This window comes from Pempheris klunzingeri, chromosome 2 (assembly GCF_042242105.1).
Source record: "Pempheris klunzingeri isolate RE-2024b chromosome 2, fPemKlu1.hap1, whole genome shotgun sequence".
NCBI classification, from domain to species: domain Eukaryota; kingdom Metazoa; phylum Chordata; class Actinopteri; order Acropomatiformes; family Pempheridae; genus Pempheris; species Pempheris klunzingeri.
In genome coordinates, this window is record NC_092013.1 from 30,412,794 (window position 1) to 30,434,446 (window position 21,653).

Sequence of the window (21,653 nt, forward strand, 5' to 3'; positions counted from 1 at the left end):
CGGCCACCAAACCCTTTGTTATAGTGCGAAGTGACATTTTGTGGAGAGCTGCTACACAGTCTGCCTGCTCCTATTAATAGTCAAATAGGGAGAGAGAAGTACCTTTTGAGGTCAATCATTTCCTTCCTCGCTTCTCTTCAAAGCTGCGGAATTGAGCTTGTTAGGCAGGATGAGAAACAGAAATCACACCTATTTAGCAGCCGTTTCTTCGCCGCCGCCACCTGAAAGCCACACCATAACCTTGTTTCTTTCTGCTGCTGCTGGTTTGCCCCCATTGTCTCTCAGTTCCTCAAGCTTCACTTTCTCCTCCCTTACAGTAACTCCCAAATAAAAAGAAACAATTATGTAACTCAGCAGTGCTGTAATCGTGTTTTTTGCTGATAAATGCTTGTCGTATTTGGATCAAATTGTCATATTTTAATCACATTCATAATTACTTTCCCTTCAGATTAAAATTCTTGTATTCAAGGGAGAGCGTTCCATTCACAAGCAATTGGATGAGAGTCTTATTAGCCCTGGGCAACTGAAGATGATGTTACCATGGAAACAAATTGTTCTGCTATCAATCACTGGATGCCTTGCAGGTAAGATATTTTAACACACATTATATTTGAGTCTCACTGCACTAGTTGTCATGGTTTATGTCATGGCTACATCTCCTCTAATAAATTTGTTTTTTTTCAATTGCATGTTCATTACAGAGGAGTGCTGGTGTTTTCTCTGCTGCCTCACAGACTAAGTGCATGTGTGTAAGGTTAGGGGCTGTAAATAGCATTTCATTTGTTTCTAAAATGTCCATCCATTAGTGAGAAAGAGACAGAATCGGAACATTTGTAAATATCCTCATAAAATCTCCTCTCCTTGGTCAAAAAGGTTACGCTGATTAAGTTGCAGTCATTACATGAGCGGCGCTCCGGCATCATGTCCTTCACCGCTCCCCAGAGCGGCGTCCTGCTGCACACTTACAGTACACCGTCAGGGACAACTGGGAGTCCGATCCCATTCCTGCTTATGGCCTGTCCAGATCATTATCAGGAACCGTGCAATGAATCCAGCCCTGCATTTTAGCACAATCTACTTGCCACCGTGCTTCATTCTGCCCTTGTGAGGCCACCTGGGATTTGTGCAGCAGAAGCACAGACACTCCACCAGAATGTCAACCCTTGTTCAAATGACATTGTAAATCCCAATGAATGTTATTCAGATTGGCTCATGGGTAATTCACGCCCTGTTCCCAAGGGAGCAAGATCCAAGCAGTCTCACCTTCCTGGCGGACGAGTTTCTAGCAGGGGAGGTGCTACTTCTTATTCACCGTGTGATCATATACTTTGGAAACCCTTAAAATCACTACAGCTGATAACAATCATTATGACATCTGAAGTGAAATGTTGTCTGGGGCCGCACAAAAAACACTTGACACCTCAGATGCTAGCCTGCACGGCACTTAAGTCAAGCCCACATTAGGGAGAGGCCGTTTAACCAAACTGACTGAATCTGATGTGATTTTGCTGGTCTTTGGTTAAAGCCAACCTCGTTCTGAACAACCACCACGAGTTGCAGCAATATGTTGTCACATCATGTCTGTCAGTGAAATAATCCTGACATGTGGTAACCGGTTAAAGACACGCGTAGGACTGCTAGCCACATGCTGCCTCATCTGTTAGCAGTAGGATCTTAATTAGGCCTACTCTGACCGTCTGTCGCCTCCACTTTCATTTAGTACCAAATCGTGTTCCACATCCTTTCCTTTTAAGCTGCTGGCAGATTGGTGCGTCCTCATGGCCTCAATTAACCGGTGCATGTGTAGTATGACATAGACATAGTGAAAGTAGATCACTCTACTCTATTTATCAGCCCTGTCCTTCACAGGGAATCATTCATCTGTGAGAAAATATGTGAAAACCGGCTTTCTTCATCAATAGACTTTAGCCGTCAACTTAAATCCTTAACTTTTATTATCTATCTTTATGATATTGTTCCTGGCAAGTAATTAACACCGATCACCTTAGTTTAGTTCTCTCTCTCAGCATGTGTCTGCTCTCTACAACTGTATTAAACCCCTTTTTACTCAGTAATCCATCTCTAGCTACATTTCTACATGTTTTTAGCATTTTCATTTTCTTAGTTCATTTTTAGTTTTTCAATTAAAGCAGGAACATTAATTGAATCTTGGGCACAAAGGAAAACAGGCTCTGCCTGCAAAATTGGAGTAAAGTGCCAGTGGTCCTCAGTCTAGGGCTGGATCCGGTCCGATGTGGGAGCTTAAACCAGTTTGATTTGGGTTTTTGACTGAGCCACCATTCTGGCAAACCCACATCAGCTCCTACTTGAAGAGCATGAGTAATAAGCTGTGTGCATTTTGGTACCAAGGCTTTGGACATTGGAAAGAGACCTGGCAGAGTTAGTGTCAAAGACAAAACAAAAATGGCATCAACATGGCCACAAGTCGGAAGAGGCGAGACCGAGAAAACACAGATGAGGCAACATATAAACGCAGGATGAAAAAGAGGTGTGGTGATACGTGTGACTCTGTTCCCTGTCTGAGAAAATATCACGCCTAAATGTCAGCGCTGCTCAGACTACAGTGAAAAGGGGACGGCTTTAGAAGAAGAAAAGTTCAGCTGAACGGTTGTTGTGGAAAATAAAGACAGGGTGGGTCAGCCTGGTCAGCGGCGCTCCTCTCAATCATTAAGTTCAACGCAGGAGCAGCTGAGTCACATTACTATCAGAGTGGTTTGGAAATATTTGCTTTGGCCCAACCCCACCTAAGTGTTAGGTTCATAGAAACACACGTCAAATATGTGAACATGAGCAGCTAGTCCCTCACAGGGTGAGTGGGGTTTACTGGTCTAAATGTAAGATACGCAGCACATCTCGGGGCCTGTCCTAATGTTCCATTGTTCAGAGGACAGGAGGCAGTACATACAGTATGTTCGTGTGTTGAACAAGTAGTCTACACCGAGTGTCAGAAAGTTGCTGTATTTCAGTAAGATTAAATATTTTTCCTCGCAGCGTCTGTGCTTCGGCTGTGTTCTCCCAATAGTTTCTCTTAAGGTCAAAGAGACAATTTCTCTGCGTTGTACTACTATAGACTCTCTCCCCTTTCCCCAGCCTGTACAGAGGATGTCATATTTCAAGGGCCAAGATGGAGGACGGAGCCAAGTGACCTCATTTTACCGATCAACTCCCCAGACCAGCAGGCTACCATTACTTGTGAGGCAGAGGGGAGCCCTCCTCCGCAGTACAGGTAAATTACCACATCAAAGTTACATTCCCCACAAGCCTCGGCTCAGCCGTCTACCTGCTCTGACTCTGCATCCACATCACATGGTGAAAATCCATTGCTGCTTAATTGCTTGTGAGTCTTCATTGCTGCTTCCATGGAAATCAAAGAGGGTACCGATAGCGTGTATTGCCATTGATTTGCTAAAGAACAACGTTTTTTGGACATGAATGCTCGAGAGAGATTACGCACCATCCAACTAAAAGACAGGCTTCAAAGAGCAACTGCTTAATTGAGCATCCATTTCTAATTGAACAAAGCTTATCTATTCTCAGCCTGAGCTGTGATGTAGAGTTAGAGTCAGGGAGCCGCTGCTGAGGTTGATGAATATGCCAACACCTCCGATATGAGTGAGGTTAACTTTATTAATGACAGGATTTAAGCCAGTGTACGGCTAAAGCTGGTGATTTATAATATGGCACACGGCTTAAGAAATCATTAGGGGAGAAAAGGAGATTCTTGCGACTCATTTGCACCACAGATCCTTTGATATCTCCCCGGCGATGCAGGGAGCTGCCTGAAAACGGCAGCCGGCAGTGTTTTTTTTTTGGTGGTAGATTGTGTTTCGGAGCTTGGTCAGCACCGTGTAGTTGCACAGCAAGCAGGGGAGAGACGCAATAACCTTGTGAGTGACATTCTGTTAACTGCTTACATTTCCTATAATGCGTCTGCGCTGAAAACATGGTGCATGGCCCAGCAGCGGGGAGTATCATTATACTTGTTGTGCAATCTGAGCCCCCCCCCACCCCCACCCCCCCGGTGAAGCCGAAACCATCACTTGCATTATTTCACCTGCAAGTTGAAGAATTCGGACGCTCACTGGTGTCACTGAAGAGGTTTTCAATTTCGGGTTCTTTGTGGTGTTGATGCAAAAGTGGGAAATGCTGTTTTTGTTGGAATGAGCTGCAACTTTTTCTCCACCGAAGGAAGCACACACTTATTAAAGCTGCACCACTCAATAGCTGATGTGAACAATGGATCAAATGACAACGTGTGAAGTGAACGGACCGCTTGTAGAGACGGACCCACAGAGATTTATGACCGACTCTGCACTTCCCTTTAGCTTTATGGAGCGTCTTAGTGTTTTATTGTTTTGGTCACATCCTGCAATGTCACCGTATTAGTTTAGTCTCACCCCGAGACTCGAACAGAGAGGCTGCCTGAACACTGGGAAAGATCCGTCTTTGCCTTTTGTCTTGTTCTGCTTTTCATCACATTAGGATAATGCTGTCATAAATCACATGTTTGATGTTTAATGTCAGCACACAGTGCAGCACTAATAATGTCCATTTTCATTCTAAAGGATCCAGTGTTTTTTGTTTTTGAACTTTAATATTTATTTTTGTCAGATTTTTCGAGAAAAGACACATCCTAATAGAAATCAGGTGACAGAACTCGTGTTATTATCCTTCCTACTGCTCTGATTTTATATAAAGCTTTTGCATAACTTCATCCAGCTTCTCTAGAGAGTGCTCTCTTATTTTATCCATTTCTAGTGTTTTCTCAGATCTGTACTACCTGATCGTCCACCATTTCGGAGCACTCGGCTTCTGTTTGTAGCACAAGACAACACACGCGTCTCACTCTGCCGATATTCATCTAGGTCAGTAGTTCCACTGTTTGGAGTCGGCGCCCTCAATAATGAATAGAAGATCTGAAACCAGGTTTAAAAGGAAGGACTGATGTTTGAGTGACTGGCTCTCACCACTGAGGATTGACGTCTGTGGTAATGCTTTTAAAGACACTCGATTTCTGCCCTTAATTTTACTTTGAGGAAGGAGTCATTTTTTAGCTTTATTTAGGCTGCATCAGTTTTTCTGATGCTGATTGTCCTTGACTTGTTTTCCTTCGGGCAAGGAGAGGATGTTTTTGTCCTGACGATAAAATGGAAAGCATCAGTTCATGGCAATTTATTTCACTAACACTGAAATTAGAACCTCAAATTGTCCTGAGCAGGATGAAAAAAATGCCTTTAGGAAGTGGCCATGCTGTGACTTTCACCAGAGTCTGCAAGCTACGCGTGAGCCTAGGCCCTGCAAATGAACAGTATTTGTATAATTAGATATGCCAAGCAAAAGGGTATTACATTCAGAGCTCCACACTTAATTTCCTCAGTTACTGCAGCTATTAAGAAAAATTCATCCATTTGGTTTAATATCCATAGAAAAAACTGGGTCACACAATATTGAATTTGTCAGAGAAGATGATGTTAACCCTTCTCAGGGAGCCGCTGCATCACCGACTGTGTCACCTCTACTGTAACTGGCTGCTGTAGCTTTTCTGCATATCCTACAGGGATAAAATGTAGATAAGATACTGAAGCTGTTGGTTAGATATTGTCTGAATCCAGTGGCCAAACATACTCACTGTCCCTGATCTTCCAGCACAGCAGCGATGGACCATATGTACAGTAGTAAATACCAGGCGGAGCACAGCATGGTATTCCTTTGGTGCTCCTTTGTGTCTCAAACATACAACTGAGCATCACTGAATATTACACCCCAAAGGTCAAAGAAACTAAATATATTGACATTTGTATTTTTCTGTAAAAACAAAACAGTAGTCCAAGAACACCCACATATAAAATCTATTGGGTACACTGTGTAGTGTATTCTTATAGCAGCACATTGATAGCAAGGAGGAAAAAGGCTTAAAGGATGAGACTGGTGTTAATTTGTATTATCTCACGGTCAGTAAATCTTTTAAAAAGACCTAAACCAACAAAACAACCATGAACATGAGCCCTTTGTTGTCAGGCTGTCTCTCCCAAGCCCACTGGTTCCCTCTGAAGGAACCAACGGGACGATGAAAATACTGCAAAATGCCTCACAAATAGTTAAAACCAAAACACTAAGTAATAGTTCCCTGAAACTGTAGTTAGCAAACATTTCACAAACAAGAGCAAACGGTGCATTAGTTGGGGGCTTTTTTCTGCTGTGGATTAATCACATTTGGTGCTTTAGTGAGCATTTTCAGCAGGAGGATGGTGTGTGTGTGTGTGTGTGTGTGTGTGTGGGACTGAGTCAGAATAAACCACAGTACTCATGTTGATAAAGAAGGAACATGACGCCCAGTGCATCGGTGTGGCTCACCGCTGTGTTTTAATAGTTTATGAACAACAGTGGAGCTCTGAAGAGTCTAACTACACATGTCAGGCTCTGGCTACATTCACTTAGCTGTTTGTAGGATCAATTCATTGTTGGGTTTGCTCTTTAAATGGGATTAATAGTATCACTAGCCTTATTCTAAAGTCCATCTCAGGAAAAGACCCAGCAGACCAGGATGTGTCGTGGCACTTTGAAAGATGCAGGAAGCCGCTAACTGAAAAAGGCAAACGAGTCAGAGTGGGAGCAGCTAAATGTAAAATAAAAACCTCCTCACATAATTGCTCCTGTGTGTGGAGGTAGATAAGTCATTTCATCGGCTGCTTGACAAGCTAGGAGCTGTTGTCTTGTTGATTTGAACGCTGGAGTACAGATAGCAGACAGGATTGAATGAGCCATTTGTGTTCATGCTCATAACCCTTGCTAGTTTTCTTCGTACCGTCTGAGTTCGTCTCCAGCACCCGGATGCTGCGCTCCACCTCGTCCACTCAGTGACATGGTGAATTTACGGACAGGGACTCTGACAGCTCTTCATTTGACAAATAGTCCAGAGCAGCGGCAGAGCGCACTCCGGGCCTCAGAGCTGTGCTTTATGAATACACCTGTCACTGTGTTTACTATGAATCTGCTGTAACACAGGATCAAGGGCACAGCAGTGATTGGAAAGGGGGAATAAAAAAGTACTCTGGCTGGTGTCTGCTATCATGTAATGTGACTTCAGGCAGATGTATGACTCTAGCTTTGTTTACGGGTCGGTACGGGGTAACAGGGACATAAATAGAACTGGGAGGGTGTGATTAGGAGATTTTCTTTTTTTTTGTTATGGAGACGCAGACACATAACAGGGCTGCATCTAAAAAGAATTAACTAATTGTGGTGATGATCTTTGAGCTCATGTGATCATTTCAAACAACTGGGATACACTGACAGAATCCAGGTGTGTGTTATATGTTTGAATGTCTGGAGGGACTTACTACCTACCCTGTTGGTGCCTCATCAGTATGCCTTTATTTTCTTATTAAGTCCAATTGGAATAAAAGCACCATATCCAGCTGATACATTATGATTGTAAATGGCATTTTGTCCTCTGATAGGGAATTATGACTGTGTGTGTGTGTGTGTGTGTGTGTGTGTGCACATGTACTGTATATCTGTCAATACTTTACTAATTCCATTGGATTTTTTTAAGCTGATACACTCATGAACACACAGACACATAAGCCCCCACGCACGTACACACACTTCCACTGATGCAGGGTGGTTTTACGAATATTTATCATGTTACATTTGGCTTGAAGGCCAAATGTAACATCAATTTATTAAAAAGCAGCAGCAATAACCTACTAAACATAATTGTAGAGAGTACCCTGGTCAGCATTTGAATTTCCATTATCAGCTCTAAACTGTGTGTGTGTGTGAACAGTACGTGGTGTGTGTGGTCTGTGTGGTGACTGCTGTCTCTGTGGGTGTCTGGCCTCGAGGAAAGCCAGGTGAGCCAGTGCTGCAGTACAATCCCCAGTCTATTTGATGAGGAGACCTCATGCAAAATTGATGTGAACCTCAAGGTCACGGGGAGTTCATTCGGAGCATGCTCAGATCAGCCTGCGCCTGCAGCACACAGCAGCAAATAGGACTGTTCTCCTGGACTCCGTCGGACTTACTGTAAGCTCCTCTCGGCCTGACGTGGTGGTATAGTCACTGCGGTTCAGTTTGGGCTGCGCCAACATTAAGACCTCTGCTCTGCTGGACTGATGCAGTGATGAAGGAGCTATTGCTTTTGAGATACTGCTATTGTTATTGTGCTCATCAGCAATAGGCTGGTCACAACTACAGAACTGCTCGTGGATTATTACTACTTGTTTAGGTTGAATTTCCTCGTTCCAAATGAGGAGGGCTACTTGATTGTGGTTGTTTGTGGATGTTTTTGGCTCGTGGCGCCTTAAAACAAAGCAATGCCTAGTCGTGTCTTAATCATGTTTTTCTTGAAGCTGGTAGTCTCATTGAGATCAGGGCCTCTTTTTCAAGACAGTCCTGTGCACAAAATAAGGTTTGTACACTCGATTGATCCTGGTGTATCGCTGCGTGCTACACTAGAAGAGACTGGACTCATTCTTTTATGTCGAAGGCAACATCAGGCTTGATGATAACTTTGCTTTGTAAAACAAAATTCACCAAATAGATGGATACATGGGTATGCATGTACTCACTTGTTATCATACTAATCTAATAGTTGATAAATGGTAATACTTCATTATTAAAATGATACATAATTGAGCACCAGCAGCAGGTAAATGTGAAAATATTGTGGCTTGTAGCACCATCGTGCTGTGGTTTTCGTGGCCGTGCCAGTAATCCAGCCATCCTCGTCTTCCTTTCATCTCATCTGGAGCCATTGTAACATTAGCATGTGCCAACACAAAGCCAGTTTGACCAGCTTGAAAGAAATTACAGAGGAACTGTCACTAGTCAGGATTCTGTTGGACCAAGTCATTACAATGCAACATTTAGTCCTGAAAGGAGCATCTTCATGCAGCTGGTGCTAAAAGTGAGTAAGCTCATCCGTGGAGGCATTTCTGTTCAGGTCAGATCAGTGAGTCTTCTTCTTCTGGTACATGACGTGTTACCACGGATGTACTTGGGTGGTACAGAGACGTAAACTGATGTAAACGTAATAGATGAATAGATGAGACAGGGATTCGGCCCCATCGTCAGCGCCCAACCCAGTTATTGGAATCAGTATCTCGTACCAGCATCGGTAAGAGTGCAACCTTAGTACTAAACAGTAACCATGTACAGTTAAAGCGTAGACAGGCACACAGATAATTATCAGACACAAGTAAGAAAGGCATTTACAAATGTGATTGAAATGTTTTTTAGACCTAATTCCTTCTGTATGCAGCATAATAGCTGAACCCACGTTTTCCACGTTCAGTGGACCAGAGGTAGAGCTAATGTTAAGATGAGACCTGACATTGTAAGTGCTGTGTATAAATATAACCAGAGAGCAGACACTAACTAGTATGTGCAGTAGCATCTTATAAATAAACATCAAGCAGTGCTTCTCCCTTCTGCCTCTCTCAGCTTTTTGTATAAACCGTAATGGTGAGTAAAGAATATATCACCAGTGACAGTGAGAGCAGCTCACTATGACGCTCAGAGTCAGGAGGCTTTAAGGTGGAGGAGAAGCATTCATTTCTACAACATGGTCATGATCCAGCTCAGACAGAACCGTAGATTGCTCAGTGGTCTTTTGACCTGCACTTCCTGTTTTGACCTGTAGTTTGCTGGATGTTGGTGTTCCACATGGATGTTAACAGAGATCAGGGGTTGCATCAGGATGTATGAACCATCTGTCTGTCACTGTCTAACACTGGCTAACTTCAACCAATCAGATCAACACACCATATAAAGGCCTCATTAACCCTGCTCAGTACACTAACTGTTACCGTGCCATGACTCAGTCTAAATCCTAAGTGCTCTGGCTGTAACATGTTTTTTGGCTGTAGACACAGTAGAACACAAGGGTCACTGCCTCCGTGTGATGGGATAACACGTGCAGACTTCTAGATTTTACCTGATGCCAATGATAAGTTAAAAAACATAATCGATTAACATGAACATGATTACAGACGACCGACGGCTTGAATAGCTTCATGAATAGCATGTATAACTGCTCACTCGATGGTTCATTGTGACCTACAGACTTTGGTGACTGCAGACTTGATAGTGTGTTAGAAAGAGAGAGAGACTCCTTATTTAAGAATAATTTCACCTTAATTATGCCTCAACAGCCAGAGAGATTTGCCATAACCTACCAGCCCACAACTGAAGGCTATTAATGGTTTATAACCGATCTATAAAGCATTAATAAATGATTTATTCACCGTTATCCCACCTTATTAGAAAGTGGTACTGATTTATCTGCCATTATGCATGGTGCTCAGATGGGTGGAATATTTTTTTCACTTTGCCATCAGACAAAATATAATGCCCTGCGTAACATTACCTTCACAGTTAGTGAATAGACAATCAGTGAAGGAGTTCATATAATCATGATTGATCAGCGACACTGGTGGTGGATGTAGGCGGTCAGTGGTGCAGCAGATGAGGCTGAGGCTGATTTTCATCCCATTTCAAATGAACTCGCGGTGCTGTGTTTTATCACCGGTGGAAGAGGAAGCAGCAAGTGTGAACCTATGCAAAGAATTGTGTTTCCCACACACCAGTGGAAGCTCTCTATCAGAGGAAGCTGCATTTCTCACAAGTGTTTCCTCTCCCTTTGGTATAGAGAGACTGGAGCTCAGCTGGGTTCATACAGATGTTGTGCATCGTGTGTTGTGCTGATGTTTCTTCACATTTTCCCAGTGTGATGTTTCACATTTTTCCACTTGCCTCTCATTATTATCTCGTTATAAATAGTTCAGACTGCGTAAATGTTAAGTATGAGGCCTTCTTCGTTCGCTAACAGTCAGTTTATCTTTTTGTATATTTAAATCACATCCAGTGTTTCTGTGTTCTGATGAAAAAGGAGCTCCTGACGACAGGTTCCTCATGTTTTCTGACACCAGAGCCTGTCTCAGGTGTCTGAGCTGCAGCAGGAGTGCATAGGTGGCTCACTGATTGTGTCTGCGGTGCAGAGACACCATCACACCTGGCCAGCTGCCTGCTCCTGGGGTGTGTGATCTGTCCAGGCTGCCCACCGTCCTCCCCCATTAAGTTCAATCCTGCTTCAAGTCTGTGTAGCTTCCCATGCTTTTCCATTTAACCTCCTCCCCTCTTGCACATACAATATCCATCTTAGGCACAAACAGAGGAGGGGAAGGACAGTGGAGGAATAAAGAGACTGTAAATGTAATTGTAAAGTGTGCGTTTTAGAAATTCTTAGCAACATGAGCTTTGTCTTGACAATTATAGGGCATTTAAAAGTAATATCGGTGTTGGAACAGTGACAGAATCGGTCAGATTAAGTGACTGGCACAGATGAATAATGCAAGCTACAAGATGAAAGACAGCTTTGTTTTTTGTCGTCTGTCAGGCAGGAGAGCCATGACTGCCTTTAAGGCTGTGAAGCTTCATTCTGACTGCCTGTTAGTTTGCCTGGGAAGCAAAAATATGATATTGATTTTTTTTCTCCTTTTCATTGGAATTGTCATTTCACAGCCCTGTCTCTAAGGTAGACTTCATCCCAATAATTCATCGTTTCTCAAATTCTATAAGGAGCAGGAAAAGTAATTTTTCATCCACGTTAAAGCTCTGAGATAAAGTCTCGTTACCCTCTGAGTTCTTATAGGTACGATTCAGTTTGCATCTCATTCAAATACGTCACTGTCACACCGACAGACTGGGGATTTCGGTGAATAACGTATGAAGTGTTTTCATTGTTCAGCGTGAACATTATTCAGAGTTTTGTCTCTGTTGGTGGCTGTGATTAATAGCTGTCGCTTCCTGAACTGAGCTCACATGACAGAGAATCTCGTGACCTTTCCTTGAAGGAAATGGTCTGTAGACAATACAATATGAAGGTGTCAGAAAGCCGTAAGTCAGAGACACAACCACAAACATAAACTAATTAGAAAGCACTCAGAGAGCGCATAACTTTACAACAGTAGCAGCACCGTGGCTGCACAGCCACACACACATTCTGAACCTGCATCAACGTGCCGTCATGGGGTGCTTTTGACATGTTTATGCTATTGGCTGTATTTTTTCATATTTTAAAGTAAAGTAAGCAGTTGATTAATTAGAACAAGACTGAGAGCGTCACAAGCAGCTCTGTGAGGCTTTGGCACAGTTTGGGGCTAAATGCTAACACCAGCATGCTCACAATGACAACATGCTGATGTTTCACAGGTAGAATGTTTGCCATGTACGTTTAGCAGTGGTGGAAAGCAACTAAGGCTGTATTCAAATACCAGTGGCACGCATTGATTTGGCCAAGATGTCTCATGCAGTATGAAAACAAAAAAGAGTCTGCAGTATACCAAAGATACCTGGATGTCACACTGATTTGGAGAAAATCTCCAGGATGCATGTGTCCCACAATTCAAAGTGCTTACTGTTGTGTGAAGTAGAACGGTTCAGAAAGCTCTGTAAAGTTATTTCACCGCAGCAGACAAACAGCAGAAACAGTTTCTGAAGAAATCTGAGGCAACGTTGAGTATATAGTGTTTATACAAGTATTTTAATGCCATGCTTCTGTATACTGTTACTCCACTACATGGAACTTTTAACTCTACTACTACTACCACTACTACTCTACTAAATCAGGAACAGTGACAGGCTCACCAGAGTCGGTAGGGTTCATCTTCTGGGGGCCGTGAATGTCTGCACTTCACTCAAATAATGACAGATGAGATCTTTCAGACTGGACCAAATGGTGCTTTGACCAACAGAACAACAACCTTAAAAAGCTCTATCTCACCATGCTATGAAACATAATTTGTATATTCTTATCTGCACAGAAACATTTGGCCCATGGCCTGTGGCCCACATTTCCACCAAATGTCAAGGAAAGTTGTTAACATTTTCCAGATACTCTGCCAGCAGACAAACTGGACCAAAACACAGCCTCCTTAGTGGAAGTAATTAAAACTGTGATGAAATAAAATCCACTTCACCGTGCAAGTAGGAGAAAATAAATACTCAACACGGCAGATTTTCTCAGTTTGGGAAATTTGCTGGGACTAATAGCAAAGCTATATATTTACATGGAGTGAAACTGTTGAACGCTTGGAGCCACACACTGCTTGTCCTCATTGTCATCAATGTGTTCTTTCTGCCTAACTTGCTGTAAGAGATATCCACATCACTCAGGTTTCTCTGTCAATAAAACAGAGCTCCTCTCTTATTACTCACCTTTAATCTCCTCAGCATGATGTGGGCGGCCTGATCAAATCGATCTCTGTGAGTGTGCATCTCCAGGGGGCTCAGCTACTGATTGTGTTTGCGTTTTTCCAGATGGTCACTAAACGGAACACTCATTGATCTGGGGAATGACTACCGGCGTCACATGTCTGGGGGCAGCCTGATCATTAGCAATCTGGACAAGGACCAAGACACCGGGGTATACCAGTGCATGGCCTTCAACTCGTGGGGGTCCATCCTCAGCCGCAGAGCCAGCCTGCAATTTGCATGTAAGTGATCCTACAATTGCGAACATGATTCTGGCACGACTCTGACACACAGTTATGAGATTCTGGCATCTCTTTGTATCTGCTGCATATCAGTCTGGCATGTGTGTAATATGGTTGTAGCCCAGGCCTTCCTTTTCAGCGCTCTTTTTCCCTTTTTTTTTTTTTCACTATTCCTATTTCTCATTTATATTGTCTGGGAATAGATTTTCGAGAGTGGAAATGGTAATCGAATGAAATGTCAGACGCAACAAACACTGTGGGTGAGGCAGCTTCTGACTGCCTCTGAACTCAATTGATTCTTATTAGTGGTTCCAACTCTGACAGCATCCACGCTCAATCCGAATTGACTCATATTTTGCCAAGTGATACGCCAGTCCCTGTGATCCAAACTTTAAAGGAGACAAACACAAATAATACTTAAGAAGTGTTTGCATCTTTGTAATCACCTGCCACTTCTCTTTGCGTAATATATACAGCAGCTCGTGAGCGGATCACAGTGTGACAGGCTGTCTGCTGCTCTGTCAGCCGTCTGCTTGAAAGACAAAAGGCGGGTTTGAAAGTGATGCGGTAGAGTGGGGTCCTACTTTCTAGACAGGCACTGTAGAGGCACCTCTCCTCTCTTGATCAACCCTGCTGACTATTGATCATGTCCCAAGGATAGAGAGCCTTTCGCTTCCTCTCAGGAGATGGACTGCTATTATCCCCATCGCCCAGTAATGAATCTCACTTGTGGGGACCGGGTGAGGAGCAGAGCTGCTTGACATTTACTGTCTTGCCTAATGCACAGTGAGGGAGGTCTAGGAGATCAGAATGGCTGATTCTCTGTTTGCCCATGTAATGAGGCCACTGCCCTAAGATAGTACCGTCATGCCTTCGAAATTTAGCCGCAACCAACGTAAGCGAACATGTCCTTCCACAGCTCACGTTTGCAGTTGAACTGAAATAATGTGTAGAGTTGAACACAAAACTGCATTCAGGAGTGCTAACCCTTATTTTGCTGGTTTTGGTTTGACGCTGATGATCAACTGCACTCAGCGTAGTTTTGACTGTGTGTCGTAGTGACACACCCACAGCAAGTGATATCAGCTCCATATAGAGCCTCTTGGCGTCTTTCAGTCTTACCACTGTCATAAATGCCAATTCCAGTCACAGCCAGAGGCTGTTTTCAAAGAAGCACCTCTGATAAGCCCACTGTACTCTACCTGCTCAGCAGCAAACAGCAGACAGACACAGTTAACAACGAGCTGGTGAACATTAAGCTGTTAAAAAGCCTGATATTTCCCTCAGGAGTTGGTGGAGACCAAAGACAGAGCAAAAAAAAAGAGAGACTATTGGACGTATAAAGCAGTGGTCAGGCGGCAAGAAACACGACTCCAAATGAATGATAACGTTGCTTCGTGTTTGTTGGATATGCAAATAACCAAGTGTTTGCAAACGCCGTATCACCTTGTTATCTTATCAAACACCATATGAAGTGTTTTAGGTGGTAATGTGTCAGTGTTGTGTTTACAGTTTGTACTGATGTGCCAAAAAGAACTGCTTGCGTCTACACGGTTGTCCTGCCTACAGCCTGTCTGATCGTCTGATTTCACTCACATTTCATGCCCTTTATTGAATTCTGCTGTAATGTTGTCTTGTTCCCAGCTCTCAGCTATTGCATAGGTGAGCGCAGTGAAAAATGGCCACAGCTACAAATAGACCCTGGTTGTAATAAAGAGGATTTTTTTGTCAAGATAGCAGCCAAACAGTGGGACAGCCGTGTTGTGTTGCCTGTGGAGCAGGTAAAAGTAGCTTCGCTCAATAATACTGTTGGGCGCAGTATATAACAGGGAGAGTCTACACGGCGGCGCCATTGCCCAGACCAATCATCTTGGAGCTGTGACGGTTGCTCTCTGTAATCTCTAGGCCAGCCATTCTTGTATGGCAGAGACGGATTCTGCTTACAAAGGAATCACTGCAGCTACAGTGAGTTTGGCCTCCAGCTCTCAGAGTTACAGTGTGTGGTCAGTTCACTCCAGTGAAGCCCATTATTCTTCTGCTCAGAGGCCAGAGAAGAGAGGAGTGTATCCCCTGCAGCACTAAGCCCAGCTACATCTCTACCCTCTTCTGTGCCGTTTTGCATGATCTTAGTGAAGGAGTCATCCTTTCCTCGTCCGCTAAGTAATTATCAGTAGCTCTCTGATTCACCTCCCGCTGCTTCCAAAAGCGTTGCCGTTATAATTATCAACTGCATTTATGCCGGGCTTTTTCAATCAGACAGGGTATACGAGCCTCGCTCCCACACTTCGCCTCTGAATGGTAAACGTCTTCAGGAGGTGAACTCTGTATTTACTAGCAGAGCCTGGTGAGATCAGAAGGACATCGCCTCTGTCTGTATTTCAAGTCGGCCATCTCCTCCTGTGGCCTCCTCGGTGTCCTGCCGTGACTTGGCTCTGTTTGATTCCACTGCGGTCACCAGAGAGCTGCTCATTAATCTTACCAACACTCTGTCCCACTTCTCTCCATAATCTTCCTTCTCCTAATTTCCCTTATCGGTCACACTGACTTTCTTTTGTTTGTGTTTGGAAGGCTTACTCTAGGCTGTTAGCCAGAGGGTGCAGACAGAGAGCAGAGCGGACTGCGGCAGCTTCCCTGCATCAGTCATGAAGCCAGGGGTGGTTTATCATCCCAGGTTTAGGTTTTGTCTGCCAGCAACTGCTCATTCATTTGCAGGGGATAGATTGTGCTGAGAGTATTGATGGGGAAGCTAATGCTTTTAAGTGCAAGATTACACCACATTTAATAATGATGTTACTTATTGCTGCTGGCACAGCAAACTGTCATTTGTCATGCACGCCCCCTGTGTTTGTTCAGTCTACGCACAACCCCCCATCCCCCCACAGGTCCCCCCCCCCCCCTCATTTCAACCTAATCACTTCCTTGTGATAAAGTGTAGTGTTGCAGGGAAAAGTCACCAAGTCAGGTCCATCTATTTCATCAGCACCCCAGATGCCTTTGAAAGCGACGGAGGCTGTCAGGAGGTGTTCCATGGCATCAATGATGCCCCGTTAAAGTCCCAGTGCTCAAAATGTAACATCAAAAACATGCCTCAGTGAATCAGTGAAGGGAGTTTGGGACAACTTGTGTCTCCTATTTTCAGAAGTATCCCTTTCAAAGAATCCCTGGAGAATATAGACTATACAAATACACACTTTTTGGCAGCATGCTATGCAACTCTATGCTGTTGATGATTTTACTTTGCCGCAGCAGATGTCTAATTCTATTTCAATGTTTTTTGACCCATCAGATCTTGATAACTTCAAAACTCAAACAGCAAGGAGTGCTGTCAACGTCCGTGAAGGCCAAGGAGTGGTTCTGTTATGTGGACCACCGGCCCATTCTGGAGGTAATGCTGCTCTTGTGCCTGTCGTCTCTTATTTAAACAGGACTCATAGGAATCGTTCCTCCGCTCGTTTCATATGGCAACCTCTGATAAAGGATTTCTCCCTCAGTCCTAACTTGATCTGTTTTCACACCCATCAATGTAAATACTTGCTCCTAATAATCATCCTCTGATGTATTTCATGCTGAAAATTACTGAGCAAATTCCCACCTGGGTGTTTCTGTCCTTATTCCATAGGATGATAGATATTTTTGGGCGACATGCTTAATCACCTTCTTGTCGAGGGTTTGATGAGTAGATTCACACCACACTTATATTTTTCTGTTAAAGTTGAAGCAGCTTTCCAGTCTTTATGCTAAGCTAAGTTGACCAGCTGCTGTCTGCAGCTTTATATTTATGCTCGTCTGCACGTTCAAAAAAGATGCTCTAACCGAAAAAATAAAAATGTGTTCCTTAAATGAGAGATAACAATGCGGAGTGCTCGGTCCCACCTCTCTGAGTATCTGCAGTAAACTGAGGACGTGAACAATGGCTGCCGTCTAGCTGGTCTCCCTCTCGATACAGCAGCTTGCACATTGGAACCAACAATTTCCTTCACAAGAGAACAGTTTGTAGTGCAGTGCATTGTACAGCTGGACTATGGGATAATGGGTCAGAGTACTCTGTGTGAAATACAGTGTGACAGCTTTGCTCTGACATAGGCTTATACGCGTTTGGCTGCTGTTACCGTAGCACTGTTTTGTTTTCTCACATTTTCAGAAGTGAATGCCTGCTGCCCCTTCCTTCTCTCCTTGCCCTGTTGCTTCCTCTCTTGCTTTTCTCCTTTCCTTCTCTCCTTCTCTCCTTTTTCTGTTTCTGTTTTTGATGAAGGAAATACAGCACTATCTCAGGCAGCTGCGAATGTGTCACTTTTGTGCTCCATTGCAGTTATTTGTTGAATCAAAGGGCTTTCACAATGTTTGTTAAGTAAGTTATATTACCACTGCTCACTTGACTCATATCTATCAGTGCTCATTACAGTCACGTGGTTCAGATGGAGATTATGCTGACTGTGGCTATGTGGCCCGTGCTTGTCTAATCAGAAGGAGCTTTGTATCTGCATCGCTGCACTCTGCTGCTGGGACTCTCACGGCCGTCCAAAGGCGGGAGACTGGCTTCCTCAGGGGGCAGCAGATATGATTGACAGTCATTGCGTACACCTTTTGACCGAGAGCCCCCCACCTCTGCAGCGGTAGATTACACAGAGCATCGCCTCGTTCTTGCAAATCTGTGCAGTGCGCACTCCTTAAGTTGACACAGTAATTCATCATGGCAGGTCTCTCCTTTCTCATGGTAGACCTGCCACTTGTAAGAGGGCATCACAACATACTCCCTCTTCCATAGATCAATCCATCCGTCCCTTCGTTCGTACCTCCCATGAACCAACCAAGTCACCGGGGACCCGTGGAATGGAGGCCATGTGTCAGGGGAGGGCCACTGACGCGCTGTAATCCATTTTGTTTCGCTCTCTTTCCTTAAGTCTCCCATTTCTTCTGCACTGATAGCTATTACATTTGCCATGCTATCTCTTCCCAAGGAAGCTGAGATAAGAGAGGCCCAATGACCTGATATGCTTACATTTTTAGGCCACAGCTCGCGCGGTATGTGTCGCCCCAGCCACAGAGATCGATGTATCTGATGCTTTATGTCAGAGTGAGGTTTGACAGTCGACCAACGCTGCTCCGACTTTCATTGTTTTCCTTTCCATTCCAGAGCTCACGTTTGCTTGGATCTTCAACGAATACCCAAATTTTGTCCAACAAGACAGTCGGCGATTCATTTCTCAAGAGACCGGCAGTCTGTACATCGCCAAAGTGGAGCCTTCAGACGTTGGCAACTACACCTGTGTGGTCAACAACACCGTCACGAGGGAGAAGGTGCTCAGCTCTCCGACACCACTGGTCCTCAGGAGTGATGGTAAAGGCCTCAAGTACAGGGAACCTTGTACCCCACTGGTTTATCTGACTGTCCGATCAGATTCAGTCAGTAGCTATGTTTGTGTGACACGCCGACAGGACAGACTGCTGCACAGCACTGAATATTGACAATTGACAATTATTGTAGAAACACACATTTCATCTGTTGATAATCATACAGAGAGGTGTCTCTTCCTCCACAAAATCATCTTCGCTTCAGGATAAATGTAGAGATATAACAAAATCAACAAAGCAGTTCATCTGTTAACCATAATAAACCCATTAGTTACAAACGTGCCGTATGAGAATGTGGTACATTGGTTTTCTAAATGTTACAATTGGTCGGAAGCACCGGATGATTGGCTGAGTCTGAAGTCCTGTTTTTATTCTGACACTTCCACACTGGAAAATGTCCCGGATCATTGCTGACTAAACCACTGTGGTGAGCGGGGTATGGATTGTGGAGGCCCATGTTCCGCACATTTCCCACACTGTGTTTAAGATACCAGCACTTCCACTGCTTTTCAAAGGCTTTAGTGACCTTTATTCTGAAAACATGAACTGGACCTCAAATCAGCTTTGGCTGCCAGACTCTGGCTTGTAATTGGTAATAGCAAAGGGCATACTACTATCTGTGCAAAGAAGTCTTTGACCCGTTGTAGTGATGTGAATATAAATACAGTCATAAATGAAGTCACATTGCCACAGGTGATAAATCTCTACTAAGCAAGTCTTTTCCCTGATGTGTGTTCTCTGAATCTTTTATAAATCACCTCTGATTCTTCTCTCCCCGTCTCTGGTCACTTTTGCTCCGACTTTTCTGTGAGCTGTCCCACTGTGTTACTTCTCTCTCTTTGATCCCACGCAAGTGTAACATGTGCTAGTAATCACTGATGTGAAAAGCTTGTTCTTGTTTTCTCCTTTTTGCAGGAGTAATGGGTGAATATGAACCCAAAATAGAAGTTCACTTCCCCGATTCAGTTCCAGCTGCGAAGGAATCGGTGGTGAAACTGGAATGCTTCGCTCTGGGAAAGTACGTCAGCCTCAGCCTTTGTATGTGACATAAGCTGTAGGCTCATCCATGCATAGTGCTACTCAAGATGATTTAAGAATGCACAAGCATAACATTACTCATTCTCAGATTCATCAGTCCATTGCAAAGCACAGCCCGTAGCATGAACAGACAAGGGAGCAGAAATCAAAGTTCTTTTAAGAGCTTCTGAAATCCGAGCAATCACACTTTGATTTGTAGGGAACAATAATTCACAAGGCTTCTCTTCTTCTCTGTTTAATCACACTTTGATCACTGCTACTGACAGTTACCATCATGGGAACTTTTTGTTCGTCTCTTCCAGTCCTGTCCCAGAAATAAGCTGGAGGAGAACCAGCGGCATCCCTTTCCCCAGCAAAGTCAAAATGAAGAATTCAAACGCCGTCCTTGAAATCCCCAATTTCCAGCAGGAGGACGCGGGGACGTACGAATGTATGGCAGAGAATCGGCGAGGCAAAAATGCTGCACGGGGTCGTCTTTCATTCCATGGTCAGTGAACCATTTCAGACTGACTGAATGCAGGGAGACGCAGGAGTGAACGTGTGTCTGTAACAGCTGTAACACATTTGTACAGGAGGCGTGCACGTGACCGGCGCTTTAATCTCGTTTGTTTGACAGAAAACCCATTTGTCTATAACGAGCGGGGCATAGCGTTGCCATGAAATTACAGCACAGGCTATGCATCCAGGCTTGAAAAGTGAAAATTACTTCAGAGGCTCTAAAAATTCTTTTCCAGTCAGTATTCAAATCTGTTTACCAACCTGCATTACCCATTAAGCTGATAATCCACTTGTTGAGTTTCAAATTTTCAAGATTTGATGCAAGGCTGCTCTATGGTTCCTGGTACCACTCCTTACTAATCCACTGCTTCTTTAATTAAAACACGTGTCTGAAAAGGTAATCCTCTCATTTGTCCCAAGCTAAACCTCACTGGCTCCAGACAATGACGGACACAGCTCTGTCCATTGAGGAAAACCTCCTGTGGGAGTGTAAGGCCAATGGGAAGCCTAAACCATCCTACAGCTGGCTGAAGAATGGGAACCAAGTCGTGGCTGAGGTATGGAGATCTGAATCTATGTTAAGGAAGCTGCTCTTTGGCTAACTGGGAAGCTAAGCTAAAGCTCAACTTGTCCCTTTATACATATTTGGTACACAGGCTCAGATTATGTCCAGGATTGTTTAACAAGCTTTGGTGTTGTATGTAATGATTTCTAGATTTTAGAGCAAGTTCCACCTGCGTACATGAGTTAGACTCCTTATGATTACTACAAATAGCAATGTGTAAAATCAGTGGAGTGCCCCTTTAAATCTGCAGGTGGAGCAGATGACAAGAGTGCAAAAGTGTGTGTGGAATGTGTACTTTGTACCTAACGTGAAGAGTTGGTGTAAGCCAACCTGGAAGTTAGCATCGCCCTGGTTCCCTCGACAAAAAGCCAGCAGGAGTTTTCATTGGGTTTGGAATTATTGCAGAAAATAAGCTCTGTGGTAACCAAAAGGTTCTGATACTTACACATTTTCAGCAAGCACATTTTGATGGATAAGTGTGTAAAAATCGAACATATTAACGAAGGCTTTAAGCGAACTACACCACGGTCACATGACTTCAGTGTCAGCAGCACTTAGCTACACTGCAGTTCACTTCACATGTTCTATTTGGTACAGCTCCACCTTCCTGCACATGTCTATCATAAACATATGAAGACTGTGTGAATCCACCCGTGATAGTTTTTCCAACTGAGCAACCA

The 21,653-nt window shown here is 43.8% G+C and overlaps 1 protein-coding gene across 1 annotated transcript in view; it reads left to right on the forward strand.

Annotated features, from left to right (window-relative positions):
* Positions 1-529: 529 nt before the first annotated feature.
* Positions 530-21,653, forward strand: part of cntn3b (contactin 3b) — a 40,075-nt gene continuing 18,951 nt past the window's right edge. Inside the window, exons 1-8 of the mRNA XM_070838676.1 lie at positions 530-584; positions 3,112-3,247; positions 13,345-13,520; positions 16,807-16,905; positions 18,655-18,858; positions 19,788-19,890; positions 20,213-20,397; positions 20,829-20,965. Of these exons, the coding sequence (XP_070694777.1) occupies positions 530-584; positions 3,112-3,247; positions 13,345-13,520; positions 16,807-16,905; positions 18,655-18,858; positions 19,788-19,890; positions 20,213-20,397; positions 20,829-20,965 (1,095 nt within the window). The remainder of the gene's footprint in view (positions 585-3,111; positions 3,248-13,344; positions 13,521-16,806; positions 16,906-18,654; positions 18,859-19,787; positions 19,891-20,212; positions 20,398-20,828; positions 20,966-21,653) is intronic.